The 26,276-nt window shown below is 36.7% G+C and overlaps 2 protein-coding genes and 1 non-coding gene across 3 annotated transcripts; 1 reads left to right on the top strand and 2 right to left on the bottom strand.

Moving 5' to 3' along the window:
- Positions 1-113: 113 nt before the first annotated feature.
- Positions 114-9,799, top strand: LOC135641856 (internal alternative NAD(P)H-ubiquinone oxidoreductase A2, mitochondrial-like). The gene is made up of 9 exons (XM_065157631.1): positions 114-731; positions 1,272-1,494; positions 2,817-2,977; positions 3,163-3,228; positions 5,485-5,648; positions 5,848-5,962; positions 8,332-8,511; positions 8,592-8,758; positions 9,436-9,799. The coding sequence occupies exons 1-8, from the start codon at positions 303-305 to the stop codon at positions 8,742-8,744; spliced, it is 1,491 nt and encodes a 496-aa protein (XP_065013703.1). The 5' UTR covers positions 114-302; the 3' UTR covers positions 8,745-8,758; positions 9,436-9,799.
- Positions 9,800-12,845: 3,046 nt separating this feature from the next.
- LOC135640672 (peptide-N4-(N-acetyl-beta-glucosaminyl)asparagine amidase A-like) lies at positions 12,846-25,875 on the bottom strand. Its single transcript, XM_065155359.1, has 2 exons — positions 25,672-25,875; positions 12,846-14,525 (listed from the first exon to the last, which is right to left on the bottom strand). Exons 1-2 carry the CDS (start codon positions 25,873-25,875, stop codon positions 12,846-12,848), a joined length of 1,884 nt encoding a protein of 627 aa, XP_065011431.1.
- On the bottom strand, positions 21,649-21,720 carry TRNAH-GUG (transfer RNA histidin (anticodon GUG)). The gene has a single exon. It is a non-coding gene; the product is annotated as a tRNA-His (tRNA).
- Positions 25,876-26,276: the final 401 nt, after the last annotated feature.

Here is a 26,276-nt window from a genome sequence, read left to right as displayed (position 1 = left end):
TCCATCAAATATTATATATATATATATATATATATATATATAAATTAATATTATCGATTTTGGTGGGACCCAAAATTGCAGAATACGCAGTCGGAGTTGACCGATATCTGATCCATCTCTCCGTGAATCATGCGATCGGTCGATCTCTGTCCATCCATCCACCATCCACTTTTCTCACTCCCCAACAGATCCAACTAACTTGCGCTCTCTGTCTGACCACCGTCTTGCCGCCACTATCTCCGCCGCCTCCCCTCCCCTTCCTTCAAATCCGATCCCTCACGGCACTCTCTCTCTCTCTCTTGATGGCTTGGGTCCGAAGCTTCACTCGCCTCTCCCGCTCCTCCTCCATATGGAAGCCGGCGAATCGATTCACTTCTACGATCTCCGCCGATCCGGGGTTGGCAGGCTTCAGCTCCTCCGGATCCGCCTTCCACGAGGGACTCGGGCCCACGAGTCCCGGCCTGGACAAGCCGAGGTTAGTGGTACTGGGGACCGGTTGGGCGGCATGCAGGCTGATGAAGAGCGTCGATGCCGGCCTCTACGACATCGTCTGCGTCTCCCCACGGAACCACATGGTCTTCACCCCGCTCCTCGCCTCCACCTGCGTCGGCACCCTCGAGTTCCGCTCTGTCGCGGAGCCCATCGGTCGCATCCAGCCGGCTATCTCCACCGCCCCCGATTCGTACTTCTTCCTCGCCCGCTGCACCGCCATCGACCCTGATGCGCACACAGTGAGTTCGCTTGTTGATTTTGATGCAGAAGTATGATAAACAAGATTAGAACTTTGATTCGTTCGTCATACAATTAACATATACTGAAACAAAATTCAATTTTCATTTCTTCAAGAAGATAATCTTTTGCTACAAATAAAACTGCTTGTTTACCTTGTTTTCATTTCTTTTGGAAGCATTTTTGTTGTTTTTTGAATGCGTTGAATCTGCAGAGTGATATGCCTGACATTTGGCCATTGTGAGAGTCACCCGTGCCCACACAACCATGGGTTTAGAAAATGTCAAGAACTATTAGGCTGTTGTTAGTTATAATGTTGGATCTTTGGCTAGTTTATGCCGCAGCAGAAGCTAGGAAAAGAGTGTTGGCAATGGATGGAGAATAAATCAGAGCTTTTAATGTCATATGACATGTTGGTTCTTGGTGTCACTTTAGCAGTTTTGGATGTTTCTATCTTTGTCAAGAAAACACATGTTCTAGCTTCAGAATTTGTTAAATTGTAATGACATTGCAGTTTGACTTTTTTCTTGTCATAATACAAGGTACATTGTGAATCTGTTACTGATCAAGGGGGCGTTAGAGATGCTGTGGAACCATGGAAGTTTACGGTATCGTATGACAAGTTGGTTATTGCAGCTGGAGCAGAGGCCTCAACTTTTGGTATAAATGGTGTTAAAGAGCATGCAATCTTTTTGCGTGAAGTTCACCATGCCCAAGAAATTCGAAGAAGGCTACTCCTCAATCTGATGCTATCTGATGTGCCTGGTATTTCATTTGAAAATGAAATTGCTTTTGATTTTCTGCTTGTCATAGGAGCAAAGTTTCCACATATAATTTTTTTTTTGTCATGGTTCATTAGTTGTGACCCATAAGTTAGCTTTTCCATTTTCAATTTTCTTCCGGTGAAAGTAATCTTGTTTTTGCTTGTTAAATGCAGTAGCTATACAACATCCCAATATTGTATATAGTAGCATATGTCTGCCTGGAGATTTAATTAGCTGCATTTAATTTCAATAAGCAAAAGGCAAATATTATATAAAATGCATAACAAATATGGACCTGATGAGATTTAAATAAATAGTTCAATGATAGTTCTACAACAAGTGGAGATAAGAAAAGGTAGATTCTATGCACTTAGAGTAATAATAAAGTTCCTTGGCAGTCTCAGTCAGGTAGAAGTATGAATGGTTATATAAGATGACACTAACGACTATGCACTTATACACATTTCAAAATGTTAATAAGTAATTACATATTTCATTCAGAAATTTATGTTTATTTTATAATTAACTTTGTTCAGAACTTGCTTATTGCAATATAGATCACCATTAGTTCCAACAAATTTAAATTATTCAGTTTTGTTAATACTGGTGATGTGAGAAGTGAGAACAGTTGTCCTTCTTGGGTTTCCTAGAAAATTTAATTTAGGCTAACACCAAAAAGCTTAAGCTTTGATTGCTGATCGGTTAATATATAGCAGTAAAAACAGCAGCACATCGTAATGTCCAAACTGTTGGGTCTTGCTACTTAGATCATTTCACACTATTGAACTCTGTGTCTGGCAAAGTTCCTAGTTAAATTATGAACTATCAACTTTCTTTCAATTGTTTCTGGTAGCATTTTGTTAGGTCTCTCTCTGTCTCTCTTTGGACCACTAATCCTAATTGATCTCATCTTGCCTAATTAGTGTCTCTATAGGTCTTCTTTCAACATATCCAGTAATCCAATACATAAGTGTCAGGAAATATCCCTGTTTGTTTGTTGTCGTAGATAGTTATTTTATGTATGAGTGTGAGCAGAAATGCCATGGATATATGATGAATGAATATATACTATATACAGTTTGTTTAAAAGATGTTTATAGGCTTGACATCTGTTTGCATTCCTCATATGTGCTCGATATTTGTCCAAATTCTAAGCTTATGGCTTATGTATCTACCATTGGATACTCTTCTCCACCAGTTTGGCAATTATTTGTATTGTATTCTATGTTATAGTGTTGATTTTTCAGTCTATGAAAGTTGTCCTAGTTATCTTCGATTACTTTAATTTCCTGCCATTTACATGCAAAAAATATACATAAACAGGTATATCAGAGGATGAAAAGAAGAGACTATTGCATTGTGTTGTTATCGGTGGTGGTCCTACTGGTGTTGAGTTCAGTGGTGAACTTAGTGATTTCATCATCAAAGATGTCCACGAACGCTACTCACATGTTAAAGATTTTATCCATGTCACCTTAATTGAGGTTTAAGTTCCTTTCTTTATCCTAATTATATATTTCCTTTCACAATTTTGAGGTTGAGATGGCAGATTGTTACTTGATGTTGTTACTTTGAGTTTTAACGAGTACAAATTCATTATAAAGTGTCCAAAAACACAAATTTGGTTGCTATCTAACTTCTAATTTTTCTTTTTTTTTTTGGGTGATAGGCAAATGAGATATTATCATCATTTGATGTTCGTCTCAGACAATATGCCACAAAACAATTAACTAAGGTGACTGAAGCTTAATCATTTACTTTTTTTGTTCTTAAGCTGCTTGCTTAATGGTTGTTTGGCTTATTCATGTGTTTGTAGTTCTGATTTCTTATGTAGAACTTTTTAAGCCCAGATATTTTTCATCAAGTTAAAATGATATCCTTTGAGTTGCAAAAGAATTTCTCTTATTCCATATGGTCTCTGTAGCAATTGTTGGCAATTTATTTTCGCTTGGGCTTTTTAAGTTGGACATTTCTCTCACAAGATATTATAGAATTATGAACTGATATTTGAAGTGTCTATATGGTTTACGTTTGCACCTTGGAAAGATGGCATGAACCCACAAATTTTTCTTTGCTTGAGATTTTTGTTTTTAATTTTTAACTAGAAAGTATGTAGTTAACTAAAAACAGTTTTCTTTTATTGTTTTTCCTGTTTTGAACTGCTAAAACCAAGTGCATGCTCCTTTGGGAATTATGAATCTTATTTTTTAAAATTAAAATTGTTTGAATTAGGAAGTATTTTCATTTTTTCTCTTTGCTTAAGTAAAGAAAGATGGGTGATAGAATTAATCAAGACTCTCAGTGGTTCATGTTTGGCTCTGTGATTACTGCAATGAGCGTGCTTGTTGTGGTGGTCAAGTTCATTGTTAACGTTAACTGAAGCTGTTTGTAAAATGATAGTTGAAGCATGTTTACAATGTAAATATTTATTCTTTTCCTATATACCTTATTTTGCATCTGTGCATACAAATTATAGTTTTAGAATTGGCAAATTGACAATGCCAGCTGAAGTATATTCTCTTCTTTGTTAATTAAACACCTGGAGCTTCCATGAATGCAATTAACATGGTGTCTCATTGGCATTTAGTAACATTCTTTATTCAGACTACAAAAATGGTTAATTCTAGTGGTGTGCCACTTGAATTGGCTAATTTCCTTAGTAAAGACCACATGGCATGTTTATTTCAAGAAAATTTTTCAGTTCTATAAAAACTTTATCAAGAAAATAGAGAAATACAGTGTTAATGTTTACTAATTAAAATAATGAAAAAATATTTTCTTAGAAAATTAGTTGCTAGTTTTCTAATTTTGAATAGGTTTTGGAAAACTTCAAAATTTTAGTTTCTTTTTCAATGTTTCATGTACTTATTTGATGCCAAGATGCATTAGTTTTGATGAATAATGAACCTGGAACATGACATGCTACTGGAATGAGCCATAACACTATGCTATTTGCATCATCTACGATAGAAATGGCATGCAATACTACAGTAATTTTTTTATTTGTCTTTTTAAGCAATGTGAACATTCTTACAGGACTAGACTTTGTTACTAGTGTATTTGGATCGAAGAGGCCAGTGATTAGGAGTGTAACAGGCATCTAAAGTGGAAGGGGAAGTCTAAAAAAGGTCCACTTAATTAGTATCCAAGGAAGGGAAGGGCACCCTGGGAGCAAAGGACACCACCATCCATAGAGAGGATGCATAGTACTGTGAAACTACCACTAGTTGTGAAGGTTCTGTTTTCTGCAGTTCTATCTACTGCAGGATTAGTAATGCCTTTCAAATGATTTAGAAAGGATGAAGCATGAAATTTCATTTATAATATGACCGGTTAAAATTTATTTCCTGATCATTTGACAAATGATGGGCCAATTTATATAGAGGTTTGGCAGTTCTATATCAGCTATACTTTTTCTTTCTTGTTTAATTTATTATTAGAACATTCTTATTGATACAGCATTTGAGTGTGTTAACTGTCTGAAATCTTTATAATGATGGTCCAGGATGGTTAGTCCGCATCCTGGTGTTTCAAGTTGAGAAGACAATTAGATACATTTCTAACACTATATCTTTATGGAATGTTTTATGTCATTTATGAGTCATTCTGCTAATTTCATTTGGCTGATAATTCTTTTGTATTGATACATCTATGTGCATGGCTGTCTCAGAGATGTTGAAATATCATTGTTTCTATTTGTAGTCTTATCTCGATATGGTGGTCAATTTGTTTTGCTTTAGTTTAAAATATAATAATCTACACACTGCTGCAGCTTGTAGCATTAACTGAATTCATTGTGATTTGTTTCTTCTGTGTCAGTTTTCATAATCTTGGCCATACTTTATGTGGTTTCCCACTTAACCTTCTTTATTGGTGATTGAATGATTTAGATTTTGGTTTTTGAAATTGTGAAATAATTAACACTTATTTTATGAGCATGATGATTTCTTAATTTAGTGGATCTGATTTTTTTATGCTACAATGAACTCAGTCAGGAGTTCGTCTTGTGCGTGGGGTTGTAAAAGATGTTCAACCGGAAAAAGTTATTCTTAACGATGGAACAGAGGTTCCATATGGGCTTCTTGTTTGGTCTACTGGTGTTGGTCCTTCACCATTCGTTAAGTCCTTATATTTTCCGAAGTCACCTGGCGGAAGGTATTTTCTTCATTGAATGTAGATTACCCTAGGGGCAATTCCATCAACATTTACCTTTATAACAGGCAATTTTTATCAATGTTATGCTAAGATGCATATATTTATGTATTCAACTCCAAAATGTTGACACTATATTTCTTATTTTCATACAATCAGATGTGGAACCTCCATGGCTCATTAACATTTAAACATTTTCCAGGATAGGTGTTGATGATTGGTTACGCATTCCTTCTGTACAGGATGTGTTTGCAATAGGTGACTGTAGTGGTTTTCTTGAAACTACTGGAAAACCAACATTACCAGCACTGGCACAGGTTAGTGGTATTAGTGTTCTTCCATGATATTTCTTACCTGATGGTATTGAATTGCTTAATCACAATGTTACCCTATACCATGCACTGTGACTGGAAACACATTGAATTTTTCATGAAGGGAACTGATAGATTCCAGACTATGTGGACTCTACAAATTTGAGCATGAATAATTAGATTTCTCCTCTCTACTCATATTATAGATCATTAGTCGGAGTTGTTGCTTGGAAAATAATCTATCTGGTCCGATTACACCTCTTTAGGCTACTAGTTTTAGACCTAATATAACAGAAGTGTCTTAAAGATGTACAGTTATTTGAAATGTCCTGTGTTAGGAAAGGAAACAAAAATTCTTGATTCATCTATGTATAGTTTGACCATTATAGTGTCCTTTGTCATTTGTTATTGTTAGACAAAAACTAATTTTTTCTTGGATGGGAAAATTTTATAAAGCCTAAATTTTCAACCATGTGTTTCTGATCCTAGATTATATGATCTTCTTTTTCTCGATTCTTTTGTAATACTCCATTTTCTTTGTTTAGCATTTACCATATCAAAATATTCAACTATGTCTCTAGTTTCATATAAGGAAACAATTTATTTCAAATAAATATATTATAATAAAATTCTTTTTCTAGCTAAAATCAATCCTCCTTTGTAAGTTGAGAATTATAAGGTGGTTTACCAAATATACAAGGATCTAGTTGTCTTATAACTAAATAGATTCATATCATGAAATTAAAATATTGAAATATTGAGAGCATTAAGCCACCAAAAGGATGCGGTTGTTTCCGGAGGAAACTTTGAAGCATAGGCAGTTCAAATGTAGAAAGGAAAATGGAATTGGAAATTTGGTTTAACAATTGGCTGCCTACAGGTTAACTGTTGAGAAGGTTAGGTCCAACATCAAGGAGTAGGATATTCATGACCAGAGAATGGCTTCGGATCTGATGGCATCTAATGGTTGGTCCTTTTGCCCCCAGCTGTAATATGAACTCATCTTATCATTTGGGAGGAGCTTATAAGACTTGAACTTTAGGGAGTTTTGAAGGTTTAACAAGTTCAGCATTGCAAAAAATTTAAACGATAAAGAAAACAAGAAAGTAGAATGAATTTGCTCGAACCAATAATAATCTATGCACAGAAAGGAATTAAAGATTGTTCAAAAATTAAAGACTTGAGAAAGATTTGCTATTAAAAGATTTTGACTGACATAAGAATGAAGCTGGGTATTAATAGGACTCTTATAGTTGCCCATATTTCCTTCATAACCTACATCTTGTGGATTGTTAATAGTACCCTTATGAGCCTTTTCCGTGGTATTTATTTTCAACATCAAGATCCTCATGTGAATCTGCTTTTGGATGTCTGGATCTTTCACCTTCCCATGTCCATGTTTGGAGAAATTTAAGAAACTAGCTAAAATTAAAAGGAAAAATAAGTGTGTAATCGGTTCATTTGAACGCTATAACAGCACTAGCGACAGGCCTTAATATCTCAGTTATCTTGGGTCAGGCTACTAGAAACAAATGGTTAACTTCTTCTGTCATATGCAATTCATGCAATCATGATGTTTTGGCAGATTTTCTTGAAAAGAAATCGCAATCTTGAAGTTTTAGGGTGTTTTCAAGAAAATAGTCACAATTATTATTTATGGGCACGTAAATAAATTCATGATCAGATATTCATTTTCTTCTGGGTTCGATAATATGACTTCTTAATGTATAAGAGACAGAGTCAAGTACTTTGCAAGTTTGCATTACACATGATACTAATTTGGTTCACAGAATTTCTGAAATTGAGAATGATATTGTCAATCACTTGTTTGGATTCTTTTGTCGAACCATAAGTAGCAAACTCTCCTTACTTCTAAGCATATTACAGAGAGTGCTAGTAAATTATAGTGATTGGTAAATTGGGCTGCTAGTAATTCGTACATACCTGTTCAAACAGATAATTCCCCATCAATTTATTCACTTAAACTTGCATGCAAATCACATGATTTACTTGGACTGTTGCATAACAGTTAACTTCTTAGTATAGGCCTGTTGCTTTCTGCTTTTAAGTTAAAATGCTTTTAATATGCTTCCCTATGGTTTTGTCTTCAAATTATTATTTACATACAATATATGTTAGCATTAAGGTATGGTTTCGTCCAGAAAATAGTTTCTTCATTTAATAAAATAAATAAATTTGAGTATTATTAACTTTCTGCCATATTTTTATATCTTGTTCTGTATTTGAGCCCTAGATATGCTGGTTAAGAGTTAAGACTGTATATTTAAACAAGTTATGAATTCTATTTCTTAGTTACTACATACTTTACGTGGTTGAACTTTTAAGACAATTAGTCCAACAACGTATCAAATTAGGTTGCAGAAAGGCAGGGGAAATATCTGTCTAACCTGTTGAACCAAATTGGTAAAGCTGGTGGAGGATATAGAAATGCTGCAGAAAATCTAGAACTTGGTGATCCTTTTGTATATAGGCATCTAGGAAGCATGGCAACAGTTGGAAGATACAAAGCTCTTGTAGATCTCAGGCAAAACAAGGTAGCTTCCCACTTTATCTTTCTGATTGCTGTTATCTTAGTGTTGTGCTTAAACTAAACTAATTGTAAAAACATTCTCAGGAGGATAAGGGGCTTTCTCTTACGGGTTTCATTAGCTGGTTCATCTGGCGATCAGCATATTTAACACGTGTGATAAGTTGGAGGAACAGATTCTATGTTGCAATTAACTGGCTCACTACATTTGTATTCGGTCGTGATATAAGCCGCATCTAAAATGAGAAATCCAGGTACCAAGAACCTCTTCGATGGCTTCTTTTTACCATGTGTTATACTCAAGTCTTCGTCTGACCTACCTCTGCAGCATTTGATCAGATTGATGTCACTAATATTATCAGTATTACAAATATGTTACTATTCTATTTAGAATTTTGAGAGAACAATCCCATGTCATCAGTCTTAGTGTTGTTCACCTTTTGATTCAAAGTATGTATGCACATGGTATTAAAATAATATTTTTCCAATTGCATTTGACCAATAATGTAAACACATGTTCATCATAGCTTCATAGCAGAGACCTATATCATAAACCTTTATCTACTGGTACGACACTCTGAGATCTCAACTACTATCTCATTAGACATAATTCATGATCCAAATGCTTCAATTTTTTGTTACTTGCATGAATTACCAAATGCCACGTTCCATTGAATCACTTCTCTTCAAACCGACAAAGAAGAGACTTCCTGATTCTAATGGTTAAAACTGTGGTTCTGCTGTTTCCACTCTTTACTAATCACTGCCATTTTGATCAAGTGTAAATTAGTTTTTGGAGTGGGCAACTTGGCATGACAGCATGTTGCATTCATTATATGCATTCATGAGAACTTCTTATATTTATCCAACAGACTTGGTTGATGCATTTATTGAAATGAATAATGATTTCCATTTCTGGTTCCTTTTGCAGGCCACTTGCATCCTTTTTGACAAATCATGTCAGATCAGTTACGAGGAAATGCAAGATGTAATTCATACATTTAATGTGGTGCCATGAATCAATATTGTGTGCTCTGAAGCCATGAGGGTGATTAAAGCTGGCAAATTATTGCTTCATTTGTGACTGTTCTACTCGTATAGGCTCATATAATGGATATGTAACTATATACTATTTTGATTACATGTCTTCTTGTCAAGGCAAAGAAGATGGATTGTGCTCTATAATTTTGAAGCATCATCATTTGTGTTCAGAACTTATGATTGTGAAGCCTTGATGTTGACTTTAATACAATATACACATAATCGATGTCTTATCAAATGATTTATCCTTATAATTGTACTCCATGTTCTCATAATGAATTATTATTCATGAGACAACGAAGATGAATTGCTCTCTTGGAAGCATATTTCATGTCAAAAACAAAGATATTGTTCGTTAACTTATTAGAGAGTTTGGCATTCTCACAATCATGATTTTTTTTTCATATCCCTAAATTTGTGCAAGATTTATAAGATAGACGAAGTTGTTAATTCCATCAATTTCGACTTCCTGTTTTTTTGGAGATTAAATTAAATTATACAAATTTAGGAAACTTATCTCCACCAAATAAAAAAAAAGTAATTCCTCAAAATCAGAAAAATAACTTTAAAAAATAATCTCCGAAATTCAGAAATATAAGTAAAATTAGTCGACAGCATCTAATTATTTTGTATTGTTTGCGGGTTACAATCGGAGACTGTCGATATGTGTTTGAGCTCGTAATCGAGATCACATCATCGTGGCCGTTCATACCGGTCATCAATTCACAGTCCCCGGTGAATCCTTTTGGTCGCTCGCCAAAGTGCAGACCGCCGCCTAGCGGTGCGCTCCTCCTCTCTTCTTCTCTTCCCTTGTTTTCCGGAAGTCTGCGATCCTTCTTTTCCCCTCGTCGTTGAGAGGTCCAGACTTAGGTTTTGTTTCAGAAGTTACGATCGTTCTCTTTTCATCGAAAGTTAGAATCTTGATTCTTTGTCGATGAGTCTTGTAGGTTTAATGAGTGCGTTGGATTTTGCTTCGCAAGTCATCGATCCTTCATTTTCCCCTCGAAAAGTATAATATATTGATTCGAAAGGGCTGGACACGCATTGATTCTTGGGTGAATTTGACTTGTGGGTTTGATCAGAGTGATAGAATTTGTTCCGGAAGTTACTGATCCTTACGTTTTCCTCACAAGGTAGAATCTTGATTCCTTGTAGGTTATCAATTCTTCTTTGTGTTTTTTGTGTTTGATCGATGGGTGTGTTAGATTATGCTTCGGAAGTCATCGATCCTTCTTCTTCTTCTTCTTCTTCTTCTTCTTCTTCTTCTTCTTCTTCCCCTTGGGGGTAGAATCTTGATTCTTTGTGGAACAGTCTGGAGCAGGGTTTATTCTTCGATGGATAAATCATGTGGGTTTTGATGAGAATGCTGGATTTTGTTTGGGAAGTCATCGATCATTTTTTAGTCCCTCGGAAGGTCGAATCTCGATCATTTTTCTAGATGATCGAGCATTAAGCTGCTGGACAAATGTCTTTTCTTTATGCATGAAATTTTCTTTGAAAAATGTACTATCAACTTCATTTTCAACTCTCTGATATAATTTATATCGCCAAAATATTTCTTCAATGCCATCAGAAGAATTGTGCTTTCTAAAACTATTAAGTATTGGTGTTTAGTTAGTCATGCTCATATACTTTCACTCAAGCTCAGCAAATACATCTTTTATGGTTTGGCTGAAACAAATTATTAGAGTCATTGGTTTGCTATCTATCTAACTATTGTATTCATCCAGTAAGTAATTTTAGAAACCAATATTTTGTAGCTCATGCCCATATGGTTGGTTTATATGTGTTAGATTAGATGGTCCTATCTAATTAGATAAGATATATTATATATATCATTGAATTCTAATTAGGTCAATAGAAAAAAAAATCTAATTATGATAAAATTTCTTAGGAGATGATATTGATGGGAGGGACTCTTCTAATTACTTATCCTAGACCATCTACTCTCGCCTATAAGAAGAAATGACCTCCTAAAGACTAATAAAAGGGGATATATAGGTAAAATGAGATGAGGATACGTGACATTATTGAGATATTATAGATTTTCTATCATTTTCTCTTAGTCACATGAACTAATCAATAAGATATTATAAATCTTTTCTTATATCTTCATTGTCCTTAATCGATCATACATAGCGGTAGTATGAAGGATATGAAGAGGGAAGAATATGAACTTACTTCTTGCATATCAACATCGCTATAGCTTTCAGAATCGATGATGATGTGCTTCAACATCGCTATAGCTTTCAGAACTGATGATGATGTGCTTGTAGATCAGATAAAAACTTTCTAAATAGCATAAAAAAGGTACATATCGTAAATTTAAATATATTATTATTTGATTTTATATTTTGACATTAACATTTTTTACATAATAAAAGCATTGCGTGGTTTTTATACTTACAATTAGTATTAGAGTCATGGTTGAAATCAAATACTTTAGATCTATTTGTTAACATCTTTCACTCGGAAAAAGATGTTATTCATTTTTTATTTACAATGCATGAATGATTCGTCTGTATCATCGATTTACTTTTCTATCCGGTTCGTCACATCGTCTGCTTGTAGGCGATGTGAGGTTCCTCGTGCTTGATCGATAGATCACTATCGATAGTTTGTTGTCGACAACAATATTGTTAAGGGCGATAACCTTCGGTAGCTGTTAGCCCAATCGCGGGCAACAATCGTGCACCGCGACAATCGTGGAGGTCGACGATCAACGATAGTGACGTTCCACCCACGAGGAACGCGACACGATGATCGATGAGGTCGTTAGTTGACCATGTGAGGACAATTGCCTTATCGCAAGTGATGGTTGTGCTCATGCCATTACTAACGGTATTGTCGTTTACCACCATCGAAAACGTAATTAAGATATTGAACTTATCTGTTTGTCTATTATTTTCATATTTTCATTCGTAAATCGATTAAGATAAATAAAACTAGATGTTTCACTTTCATAATTATAAAGATTATAATATAAATTTGTTAAGTTTAAGGTCGAGATACTAAACAAGTCTAATTACATAATTTAGCCCAAATAAACTCAAAAACATTACTCGAAATATGTTACAACCGGCAAAGGTCATGCTTGTTACAGACTCGAGCTTCAGCCAAACACCAATTTAACTCCAAACACCTTGTACGAACATTTGATGATTTAAGATCATTTTATCTTTAAAAAAAAAAAACACCTAACTCAAAGACAACACTTAATTTTATTTGCTGTGAGGAAGACTGGTGGAGTCTTTAAGTGACTAGGAAGACGACGGACTGGCCATCGCAATCCTCCCCCTTCTAAGCATCGGAGATAGCGGAGCACGAGCGGCTCGCCATGTCGACCTTGATCGCGCCCTCCTGGGCGTTCACTGTTCGCAGGTAGCAAGAGTTCTCGTCGGTGTACTTGTAGTACGACCTGGTGCTCGCAATTCCCCATTGCGCCTCCTCCTCGTGCACCATGGCCGACCCCTCCGCCTCCTGCCGATCCGACAGCGTGCTCATGCTCACCGCCGAGAGCTCTTTCACGTACGCCGTCTCCTGCAGCTGGTGCGACAACCGGGTGTTCTCGAACGTCGGCCCGCCCGCCACCCTCACCACCGACGTCTGCACCTGCAGCGGCGCTTCCATCAGCAGCTGCACCTTTCCCACCGTCCGCTGCCCGCTCTTCGTCGTCACCGTCGTCTTCTCCCTGTTTACCACGTCCGCCTGCCGCACCGCCCCGCGGTTGTGCACCGAGACCTGGCTCTTGAACCGCAACTTCTGCCTCACGGTGGTGGTCATGTTGCCCTTGGAGGTGCTCACCCATCCCACGAACCGGAGCTGCCCCTCGGCGTCCACCTCCGAGTGCCCGTCCTGATTGTGCCACTGGGCGTTGCGGTTCACCTTCAGGGTCGGCGTGGTGTACTCCACTATCCCGGCCTGCACGGCGTCGGACCACCGGTCCACCCAGAGGTGGAGGTTCGCCGACAGCAGCCAGTACTTCTGCGCGTCCTTCACCCCGATCGCGAGCTCGTGCGGCCGCCCGTCGAGCAGCAGCTCGAGGAATGGAGTCAGGTCGATGTCGTGGGAGGGGATGTCGAAGGTGCCGATGGCTGTCACCGGTGACCAAAAGTAAGGGTTGATCGAGCTGGAGTAAATGACAGCGTACGGTACATGTCCCCCCACGAACCGGCCGTCGACCGTCGCGTACAGCTGCCGGAAGCCGCCGTTGGCCGTGGAGGCGGCCACGTCCCCGGCATTGTACGTGAAGCGGAGGGGATTCATGTACCAGGACTCGTCGTCGGCGTGGTAGGACACGAAGATCTCCAGCACAGCCCTGTATGTGTTCCTGGGGGCGGTGACTGGCGCGGCCACCGCTTGCGGGTTACCGCTGATCTGGGACCAGAAGCCGCTGCCGTAAGACCCACGCTCTCGCGAGATGGGGATGACAAGGTCGGCCGGCTCACGGTAGAGCCCCCAGACGCTGGGATGACCGGTGTGCTTCGAGCTCGCGGAGAGCTCTCCGCGGTAGAAGTGGAAGGAGACGTTGGCGGCGAGCACAGCGGCGAGATCGACGGCGGAATTGTCGACGATCATGGAGACGGTGCCTCCGCCGGCGAGCCGGTTGAGGATGGCGGCATAGCGGGTGACGTCCTTCTGCACCCTCCAGAACGCGTCGGCGGCGGTGAGGAGGGGCGGGGTGCTGGTGCGGAGGATCTCCACGCCGTCGAGCCAGACGGCGGCCACGCGGTGCTTCCGGGCGGGGCCGGAGGCCGCCATGGCCACCTCGAGCACGACGCGGGTCCAGGGGGCGGAGCAGTCCGGAGGCTGCGTGTAGTTGATGGACACCACGGGAAGGGAGGCGACGCCGACGGCGAAGGCGTGGTCGAGGACGGCCACGGTGCATTTGGGAGTCTGGGCGGGAAGCGCCGACGGAAGAGTCGGGTCGAGGAGCTCGAGGCCGGCGCTGCTCGCAGGAGCATCGGGTTGTAAGAAATTCTATGAAGCCAACTTGTGTTTCTAAATCATTGTAATAGAAACACAATAAACTAATGCGGAAACGAAATAGCGTAAAATGTAAGAAATTCTATGAAGCCAACTTGTGTTTCTAAATCATTGTAATAGAAACACAATAAACTAATGCGGAAACGAAATAGCGTACCTCCAACCATTGTCGCCAAGAATTTCTGCAGAGATTTCTTCTTGAACTTTGGTTCTTCTCGGCTCAGAACTCTCGCTTTAGATGGTGTAGGAAAGCCTTTCGCTTCAAAGAGATGATCGAGCCAAGGGACCAAAATCCTCATGTATATATAGATGTTCTCCCATCAAGAACATTTATCATCACCAACTCATAACGTTCAAGAATTAATTCAAATTTGTAACGTTTGGACCATAATGAAGAACTTAATGATATTAAATATTTAATTTAATAATAACGGTTTCATGCATAAAGAATAAGAAACTGAAATCATTTAAACCATAATAAATGAAGAAATTCATGATAATGAATTATGAATCTTAATAAGAACGGTTACGTTATTATTAAATAACATATTTAATAATAACCGTTACATTCTCCCACTTGGTCCATACGTTTATCTTAATAATTTGAATTAATCTTTCTCGAACAACTTTCTTAAGAAATAAATACATGAATCATAGCGATAAGTCCTCTAAGAGTGAGTATTATCATCCATGTATCACGATGTATTTAGTTTCTTAATCTTAATGTGGTAATATTACTTTATGAATAAACCTTATGTTTATTCTTGGTCCAACAACAATATATTTTCTCAAAATAATGTGCACATAAATGAGAAAATTTCACAATATATAAGAGTTTCAATATCATTACAAAGTGGAACTAAGTCCCATTTTCTTTACATGATCCTTGAATTTTAGAGGTGGCATGCCTTTAGTCAAAGGATCAGCAATCATCAATTCAGTGCTAATGTGCTCAATGACCACTTTCTTTTCTTTTACACGTTCTCTTATGGCTAAATACTTAATGTCGATGTGTTTACTTCGACTTTCACTTTTATTGTTTTTAGCCATAAAGACAGCAGCTGAATTGTCACAGAAAATTCTTAATGGCCTAGAAATAGAATCCATGATTCTAAGCCCAGAAATGAAACTCTTAAGCCATACACCATGTGAAGTAGCCTCAAAGCAGGAGACAAACTCAGCTTCCATGGTAGAAGTAGCAGTCAAGGTCTGCTTAGCGCTTCTCCAAGAAATAGCTCCACCGGCCATCAAAAAAATATATCCTGATGTTGATTTACGAGAATCAACACAACCAGCAAAGTCTGAATCTGAGTAACCAATCACATCCAGATTGTCTGTATGTCTATACATAAGCATGTAATCTTTGGTTCCTTGTAGATACCTCATCACTTTCTTTGCAGCTCTCCAGTGGTCCATACCTGGATTACTCTGATATCGATCTAGCATCCCCACAATAAATGCAATATCAGGTCTAGTACAGACCTGAGCATACATAAGGCTTCCTACGATAGAAGCATATGGGATGTTTTCATTTATTCCCTTTCAAAATTGTTCTTTGGGCATTGGTTCAAATTGAACCTATCACCTTTCACAATGGGAGCAACACTTGGTGAACAATCATTCATCCGAAATCTTTCTAAAAGTTTATCAATATAGGTTTCTTGTGATAGACCTAAAATGCCTCGAGGTCTATCTCTATAGATCTTAATGCCAATGACATAAGATGCTTCACCCATATCCTTCATGTCAAAATTTTTAGAAAGAAATTGTTTCACCTCATGCAGCAAACCCTTATCGTTGGTTGCAAGCAAAATATCATCTACGTATAAAACAAGGAAACATATTTTACTCCCACTAACCTTTTGGTATATGCATTGATCCATGAGATTTTCAACAAATCCGAATGAAGAAATCACTTCATGAAATTTAAAATACCATTGGTGGGAGGCTTGTTTTAAGCCGTATATAGACTTCCTAAGCTTGCAAACCAAGTGCTCACCAACACTAGAGGAGAAACCTTCAGGTTGTTTCATATAAACCTCTTCCTCTATATCTCCATTAAGAAATGTTGTTTTCACATCCATTTGTTGCAACTCAAGGTCAAAATGAGCAACTAATGCTAAAATAATACGTAGAGAATCTTTCTTAGATACAAAAATGTCTCCGTATAATCGATTCCCTCTTTTTGAGTAAATCCCTTTGCAACAAGTCTTGCCTTGTATCTCTCAATGTTGCCTAATGAATCTTTCTTAGTTTTAAAGACCCATTTGCAACCAATGGCCTTTGCTTCATTAGGCAACTCTACAAGATCCCAGACTCCATTGCTCATCATGGAATTCATCTCTTCTTTCATAGCATCATGCCATAAATTTGACTTTTTGCAACTCATGGCTTGTGAAAATGTTTCAGGATCATTTTTGGCTCCAATATTATAGTCAGATTCTTGTAGATATACAACATAATCACCAGGAATTGTTGATCTTTTATTTCTAGTAGATCTTCTTAATGTTGTACCAATGGTTCCTTGAGGAACTTGTGGTTCAACTAGTTGTTCAGGAGCTTGTTGTAATTCCTGAACTGCTTGATCTATTAGAATACTATCAACAACTTGTGGAATTTCAATGATTGGTTGTTCAGCACTAGTTTGTACTTGAGGAGTGCTATGAACTATAACCAATCTATCATTTGATGTGGAAGGTTGAGATTCTATATGATCATGTGCGGAAACTATGTTCCTGAAATGTTCGCTCCCACTAATCACATCATCCTCAAGAAATTTAGCGTTTCTTGATTCCACAATCCTAGTTGTGTGAGATGGACAATAGAACTTGTAACCTTTGGACTTTTCGGCATATCCAATGAAATACCCACTAACAGTCCTCGGGTCCAGTTTCTTCTCTTGTGGATTATATATCCTGACTTCAGACGGACATCCCCAAACGCGCATATGTCGCAAACTCGGTTTCCAACCTTTCCATAGTTCAAATGGTGTCTTTTGGAGAGCCTTGGTTGGAACTCGGTTTAATATATACACAGCCGTTTTTAATGCTTCAGTCCACAAGAACTTAGGAAGATTGGAGTTGCTAAGCATACTCCGCACCATGTCCAATAATGTTCGGTTTCTTCTTTCTGCAACACCATTCTGGTCTGGAGAACCAGGCATAGTGTATTGGGCAATAATCCCATGTTCTTGAAGAAACTTAGCAAAAGGACCAGGTGCTTGTCCATTTTCAGTATATCTACCATAATATTCTCCACCCCTGTCTGATCTCACAATTTTAATTTGCTTATCACATTGGTTCTCAACTTCAGCCTTAAAGACTTTGAAGGCATCCAATGCTTCATTTTTATTATGAAGCAAATATATATACATATATCGTGAGTAATCATCTATAAAGGAGATGAAGTATTTCTGACCATGTATGTCCATGTCTGGACAACATATATCAGTATGAATTATTTCTAATGAGTCTGAACTCCTATTAGCACCCCTTTTGGACTTATTGGTCTGTTTTCCTTTAATACAGTCCACACAAGTCTTAAAATTAGTAAAATCAAGAGTACCAAGTACCCCATCTTTAACTAATCTTTTAATTCTCTCTATGGAGATATGTCCTAATCTCCGATGCCATAATATAGAGGAGTCCTCATTAATATTACACCTCTTAATGCCAGCGTGAACATGCATTGAACCTTGAGTATTATCATTTTGTAATAAAATACGGTAAAGACCGTCAGATAAAATACCATTCCCAACACAATCAGATTTATATAATAAACGAAATGATGTGTCTTTAAAATTAAAGGAATATCCAAATGGTACGAGTCTGGAAACAGAAATTAAGTTTCGTGAGAAACTTGGTACATAAAAGGTCCTTTCCAATTTTAAAATAAAACCACTACTTAAAGTTAAAATGCATGTTCCAATTGCTTCCACATGTGAGCCCATCTTATTTCCTGATAAGATGCTTTGCTCACTTCCCACTGGCTTCCTTAGGTTTTGCATACCCTGCAAAGAGTTTGCAATATGGATTGTTGATCCAGAGTCAATCCACCAGGTGTTAATATTAACATTGACCATATTAGATTCATAACATACATATGAGGTTGGTTTACCTTTCTTTTCAAGCCATTGTTGGAATTTCGTACATTCCTTCTTCATGTGTCCCTTTCTTTTGCAAAAGAAACACCTTGCTTCTTTCTTGATATCAGCTTGGGGTGGTATTTTACCTTTTCCCTGCTGATAAGCTTTTTGATTGGCTTGATGTTTGTCAGTTTTGTTCTTCCCTCGAGTGGTTACCATCAATGCACTCTCACCCAATTCCATTACTAGCCTCTCTTCTTCTTGAACACACATGGTCATTAATTCATTAATTGACCATTTGTCCTTATGTGTATTGTATGAAATTTTAAAAGGGCTATATTGTGGTGGAAGGGTGTTCAGAATATAGTGCACCAGGAAGGATTCTGACATATTAACCTCAAGTTTCTTAAGTTGAGCCGTAATATCTCGCATTTGCATTATGTGCTCACGCACACCCTTTATGTTGGTGAGTCTAAGGGATGAAAATTTCATAATAAGGGTGCTTGCTAGTGCCTTATCCGAAGTGATGAATTGTTCATCGATAGCTTTTAGCAAGTCTCGGACATTTTCATGCTGGTCAATAGAACCACGTATGCCAGCAGTTATCTTAGTTTTGATAAACATCACGCTGAGCCGATTGGATCGCTCCCATCGCTCATATAACGCGATCTCAGTTAGAGTGCTGGTATCAGTGACTATAGGTGGTTCGTCTTTTCTAATAGCATAATCAATATCCATCCACCCTAAATGGAGGAGAACCCTCTCCTTCCATATCTTATAATTATCACCACTAAGTTCGAGAATATCACATCGAATATCAGAGAAATTAACAGTTCGAGAAACTGCATAAAATCAAACATGCTTATGTCAAAATTTGAAGCTTAATAGACTAAATTACATGTTTTACCAATGTGAAACATGCCAAAAATATGAATCTCATGACATAAAAATTGCCTGTGGGCTAAATTCTTAATTCAAATAGATTCATATGGTCTTTATGATAAAACTATCAAATTATATTCCAATTCATAATCCCTGTGGGTAAATTATGAAAATAATCTGATATTTTATCCTGATTAATTATATTAAATATAATAAAAGATCCTGTGGGATAACAATTATTATACGAAATATAATCAATCACAATATGATGTCTAATTACTTATGTGATCCTTATTTTAACTTTATATATAATTTTAATTAATTAAGGATGCTGTGGCTAATTCTTAATTAATTAAGATTATATGGATCACTAGACATTTTAAACATAAAAAATTTGCTCATAAACATAATTTAATATAACTAAATATGCATACTTAATATGAGCATTTTACCGACTAAAAATGTTGAAAATGATATTTCCTCATGATTTTCAACAAAATGTATCAACAAGTTTTCAAGAAGAAACCAAAATCAAATCATTTTCATGGCATAAAAATGAAAACTTTTTCATATCAAGGCAGAGGTCATTCGGCTCTGATACCAAATGTAAGAAATTCTATGAAGCCAACTTGTGTTTCTAAATCATTGTAATAGAAACACAATAAACTAATGCGGAAACGAAATAGCGTAAAATGTAAGAAATTCTATGAAGCCAACTTGTGTTTCTAAATCATTGTAATAGAAACACAATAAACTAATGCGGAAACGAAATAGCGTACCTCCAGCCATTGTCGCCAAGAATTTCTGCAGAGATTTCTTCTTGAACTTTGGTTCTTCTCGGCTCAGAACTCTCGCTTTAGATGGTGTAGGAAAGCCTTTCGCTTCAAAGAGATGATCGAGCCAAGGGACCAAAATCCTCATGTATATATAGATGTTCTCCCATCAAGAACATTTATCATCACCAACTCATAACGTTCAAGAATTAATTCAAATTTGTAACGTTTGGACCATAATGAAGAACTTAATGATATTAAATATTTAATTTAATAATAACGGTTTCATGCATAAAGAATAAGAAACTGAAATCATTTAAACCATAATAAATGAAGAAATTCATGATAATGAATTATGAATCTTAATAAGAACGGTTACGTTATTATTAAATAACATATTTAATAATAACCGTTACACGGGTACCACAGAAGGAAGCACAAGGGTGAAGGCTTGGAGGAAGAGGAGGAGCGGATGGAGATGCATGTCTTCCTTGATTGTGCCGTGTCTTATGGTGGAGTGGAATCGGTGTTGACTGTGAGTAAACAGGTATCAATGGAGACGTGTATATAGATTTATAAGTAGAGAGAGAGAGAGAGAGAGAGAGAGAGAGAGTAATTGAAAGGGGAGGGAAGAAGAAGATGGGGTGCGTGTAAAACGTTGATTGTTGTGTTTGTGGTGTGGTGGGTTTACTGCAGTACTTTTACGGCACAGTTGAAGTGTTTCTTCCTACTAATTTCTTTCATCTACTGTTTGGATTGTCTTTTTGTTGATGGGAGAGTAACTGTGCCTCTACTTTTTTTGCCAGTGAAATTATAATGGACGGAAGAGAGAAATTATGATGGAAGAGTAATTGTGCACCTTCCAACGTCACGTCATCACGAGTAAGATATTTAGACAAGTCATATTGATTCAATAGAATGCACTCACTTATTTCAATCTATTCTAACTTCTTTTAATCTATCCTCTCTGTTTTTTATTTGAAGCTTATTATTCACAACCTAATTTATTTATTATTGGCAATCTCTTTTTTATTATAATCTTTTTTTTAAAATAATAACATATAATTTTATTAATCTATCAATCTTACCCTTTTGTTATCCATAACCTCTTAATGCACTCATTTCTCTTTCCTTGTCTGTTGCTCCGTGTTATTTCTCTTTTATCGTTCGATACTCCCTTGATCGATGCAGCTCACGACTAAAAGAAAGATGATAAGAGCTTTTACGTCCATCCAGCATCGTCAATATCATTCGTGATTAGGAGGAGGAAAAATAGAAAGATTATGAAGGCATTTATATCTATTTATAAAAAAGATATTATTAAAATAAAGAAAACATTATCCTACTAATAATTAAAAATTAGTAACTCGGTAAAAATTGTGGCTGCTGGGATTCGAGCCCAGGTCTCCACGGCCACAACGTGGAATTCTTACCACTAAACTACAGCCACTTTGTTGTTGTCAGTCTGTCTTTATTAAATACAAATATTATTATAAGACAAGCCTATCGATAATAAGAAATATCTCTTTTATTACCTCTCGAAAAAAATCCAAGAGATTAAACAAATAATATAATTAATTATTTTTAAGTTAATTTTATATTTTAATTTTATCATTAAACACCTATTCTTTAAATACTCACATTAGCACATTTAAGGTTTATTGGATGAGCTTTCGAGCTTTCAAGCTTTCAGTCCTCAATACATAGATCTCGTATATCATTAATACATCGTTTAAAATATATTGATTAAGGTTGTGAATCGTGAATCATTAATAAATGAGTTTGGTACGTCTTTACTAGACATTTTAGGTGTACATTTTTTTAATTCAAAAATCAAAGAAGGGTGTAAAATCCAATGATTATTTTGCATCTATTCAATGGTAATCGTCAATCTTTCATGTTGCATTATTCAACACCACAAAGGTAGGTCTGTATTCTTCTTCTTCTATTTCATGTTGAAATGTAGATATATTATATGTTTAATGTAGATAATATTAATTTATCTACTTCACACCAATTATTATATCACATAAAGAATTATATCATGTATACTACTTGTAATAAATATAAATATGTGCTAATGATCCGGCAATCATTCCATGCATGGGTGACATATCGATCGATCGATGAAGCTCCTCGTGAAACTGAATCGATCGATTGGTACTTATATGAGACCTTTTTCGAGGACAATTAATGCAAATATGGATGTTGTAGATTGGCCGATTGATCAAACCAACACCTTCCTTCGATCCCAAACCCAATATATGAAACTTGCGTTGATTTTGAACCTCAACTCTAATAATTAGTTTTACGTAATAAATTAAATCCAACACTCGAATTGATAGTGACTTTTCATTATTTTCTTATATATGAGTAATATATTTGACTCAAAACCTAATATATAGAAACTAATATGGTACAAATGAGATGGTCGACATGTCAACCTCAAGTGCCAACGTGTCGGCTCTCGCTAGATACGACTGCTCCATGCAGTCAACGATCTTCCTGTCCCTTCGCCAAAACTGAAAACTCCTACCGAATCGATTGTTCATTCGATCGATCATATTAATAGGATGGATCAATGGTTGAAAGATATCTAGAAAGAAATCAAGCAAGCGAACCAAAGGTGGAATCATATTTATGATCCTCTTTCATAAAAAGCATTAGTGAGAAGCCCATTTCCATAGACTTTTGGTTTTCAATACTCAATATTTATTATGAAAAGTCTAAGCCCTCAGCATATTATGACATTCATAGAGAAAAAAAAAAAAATTTGGAGAGCTATACAAGAAGGTTTAATGATGAGATTCACCTGATCAGTGACCCGATCCCCATTGTCCCTATCAATGCATACATCGACGGACTCCGATATTAACCCAAAGCATCATGCAGTTTATCAATAGCATAGAAGATTTGCTCTAGACAGACATGGTGGTTTTAGAAGAAGTTAATAAACTCTTGTATACTAACTTCTAAGTCCACTATCGTAGTTCTCATCATGAAGTTAATAAAGCATCATGCAGTTTATCACTAATGTAGTTCTCATCAAGAAAAGTAATGAAAAATGAAAAATACGTATTGATTCAATGATTTCATCAAAGCAATGATAGCTTCCCCTTTTGTTGAATTAATCAGTTGGTTAATTTAACTTGGTCACCAACTACTAACTTTTATTGATGATTTCTCTGAACACAGTACTTTTATTACTGATAGCAGCTTGTACTATTATAAAGTCATATCATTTGAACTAAAAAATGTATGAGTGACTTATCAAATGATGGTCAATAAAATATTTTAATATAAGATTAGATAGAACATAAAGGTATATGTAGATGATATGCTAGTAAAAAGTTATACACCACAGAAACTAATCTACGTGACTTGGGAGAAACGTTAGCAACTATCAAGAAGTTTCAGATGCGACTGAACTCCGCCAATTGCACCTTTGACAAAAGTTCTAAAAATTTCTTAGCTTCACGATCCACCAATTGGAAATAGATACAATTCCCAAGAAAATCCAAGCTATTATTACTATGAAAGCCCCAATCTCAATCAAAGAGATCCAAAGTTGTGCTCAATCGGTTCTTATCTGGAACAAGCACTCAGTGCTTACTAATTTTTAGGATACTAAAGCGACCAAGGACTTGCAATGGACCGAGATATACCAAATAATGTTTGACCAACTCAAAACTTATCGAGCAACTCTATCCCAATTCTCTATGCCTCTTCTTGGAGAAGAGTTATAGTTATACTCGGTAATAATGCCTATGGTTGTAGCTTATTGCTAATTCGGAAAGAAGACAAACTAGTAAACTACATCAGCAACGTACTTCATGAGATAGACACTCAGTATCCTAACCTTGAAAAGTTGACTTATGGACTAGTGTTAATCATAAGAAAACTCTGGCCATACTTTCAGACCTATCATGTCATTATCATAATGGACCAACCAATATGTCAGATCCTCTCTAATGCCACCAGGCGACTCCTCAAATAGACAATAGAGCTTAACAAATTTGATATCTCCTACAAGCCATGAATTACTATCAAAGCTCAAGCCTTAAGAGACTTTATAGCATAGATGACTTTCATTAAAAGAGCTTTATTATTGGACTCTCCATGTCGATGGATCACGACCATTCCTACACTATCTGCACTCTCTGTTGAAACATCTCATGTATTATCTAGGATCCATAAAGAGACCTATGGAGAGCACATTGGGAAGAGATCCTTAGCATTCAAGGTTCTCCGTCAAGAATATTATTGGCCAACCCTTAGACAGGATGCTATAGAATATGTCCAACATTGTGATAGATAATAGTTCAAACTCACTTGACTCAACTTGGCCCTTTGCATGGTGGGGTTTAGATATTTGGGGTTTATTTTTATTTTTTTCAAAATTATTTAATAGTGTGAGTAACTATTACACTAGATGGGTGCCTCTGCATCAATCATAGAAAGATAAGTCAAAGGGTTTGCCTAGAAAAATATTATTTCTTGATAATGACAATAAAATATAGTACAACAACGCCAAATAAATATGCTAGTTATTTATATATATATTTTTTTTTCAAAAGATAAATAGATAAGGTCTTTACTAGTTAGGTTAACTGATAACTTCAAATTTAATTGGCCAAGAACAAACCAAACAGATATCGGATGTGACAAGCAAAGATGCAAAGTGAAATAGGTCATGCGATCATCCTATTACCGAGAGCTCTATCTAGTTTTCATGATGCTGGGTTGTAGACATTTGTATGGTATTATACCACAACTGCATTAATGTGTACGTATGAAGTCCAAATGAATTAATTTTCGTTTGCATAATAATATGATAATCTTTTTATTACTAATCATATCTAACTTTGTACCACTTAGAGAGATTATACGGCATTGAGATAGATAGCTGATATTTGGTGTTACATAATATAATTATCATCCAAAATGTGTCGATCATCCTATAATTTCTTATCAAATAAGATTTATAGAGTACTCAAATGTTTGGCATTTAATATCGCACATCACGCAACAATTGTGACACAACAAGAAAACGATCCAATTTTGTGCAAGTGGATCATAACATGTCATATTTTATATGAGCATACCATGCTTGTCAAACATCATGAGTTAAACTGACGTGGGACTAATTGGATTACATATGCATGTCATAAAGCAACACATGGATGGGGGCCAGCAGCAGATCTATGATCCTGTTGATCATAACATGGCATGAATCCCTGATGGGTCTCCCCGCCACTGTTGCTGCTGTTAGGTCTCAGATGGCAATGAGCACGCAAGTCCAACAATGGCTACTGTTACTGTCAGCAGCAGCTCAGGCCATGTCATGATCATAAGAGCATGGCATCATCGGTTTGGGTCGGAGGACAAGGACTTGTCTCACGGTCCATGTAAGGCCGACACAGACGCATGCGTTGGTGCACATCGATGGAGCCTTGGCCTTGGCCTTGCAGTGGCTGCTGTCACAAGAGCAACACCCTGTGCAGGTGCATGCAAGGATCCTATCCTTGTCATGGCTCAGTGGAGTTGTACTCTGGATGTTTGCAGTGCCAAAACCACACTGTACCAGCGGAGAAGACGCTGCCATTGCCCCAACTTCAATTTCATACGCAGTTGCGTAGTATGAGAGGATGATTATTAGTTCATATTTATTCATTTAGACTTACCTATTTTGATCATTTTCTTAAGTTTATCAACCAATTATCTCATCAGAATCTATATACTTTGATTTCAAATCGAGACATGCACTAGTCTAAGATACTCACATGAACACTAAACACTAAGATCAATTTTTGGGTTAAGATTTTATTTAAATATTTTGTTTCTTCTCAAACATATTAATGTTGTCGTACGAAATTTTAGAATTGATTATAGATTATCTCTTATAATTAGCTTTTCTAAGTATATCAATATCTACACTTTCAAGAGCTATATTACGATCCCTGAAATATTGATATCCCTATATATGATTAAAATAATAAAATTAAG

This window comes from Musa acuminata, chromosome BXJ3-6 (assembly GCF_036884655.1).
Source record: "Musa acuminata AAA Group cultivar baxijiao chromosome BXJ3-6, Cavendish_Baxijiao_AAA, whole genome shotgun sequence".
NCBI classification, from domain to species: Eukaryota; Viridiplantae; Streptophyta; class Magnoliopsida; order Zingiberales; family Musaceae; genus Musa; species Musa acuminata.
This window is presented reverse-complemented; position numbering and strand designations above follow the sequence as displayed.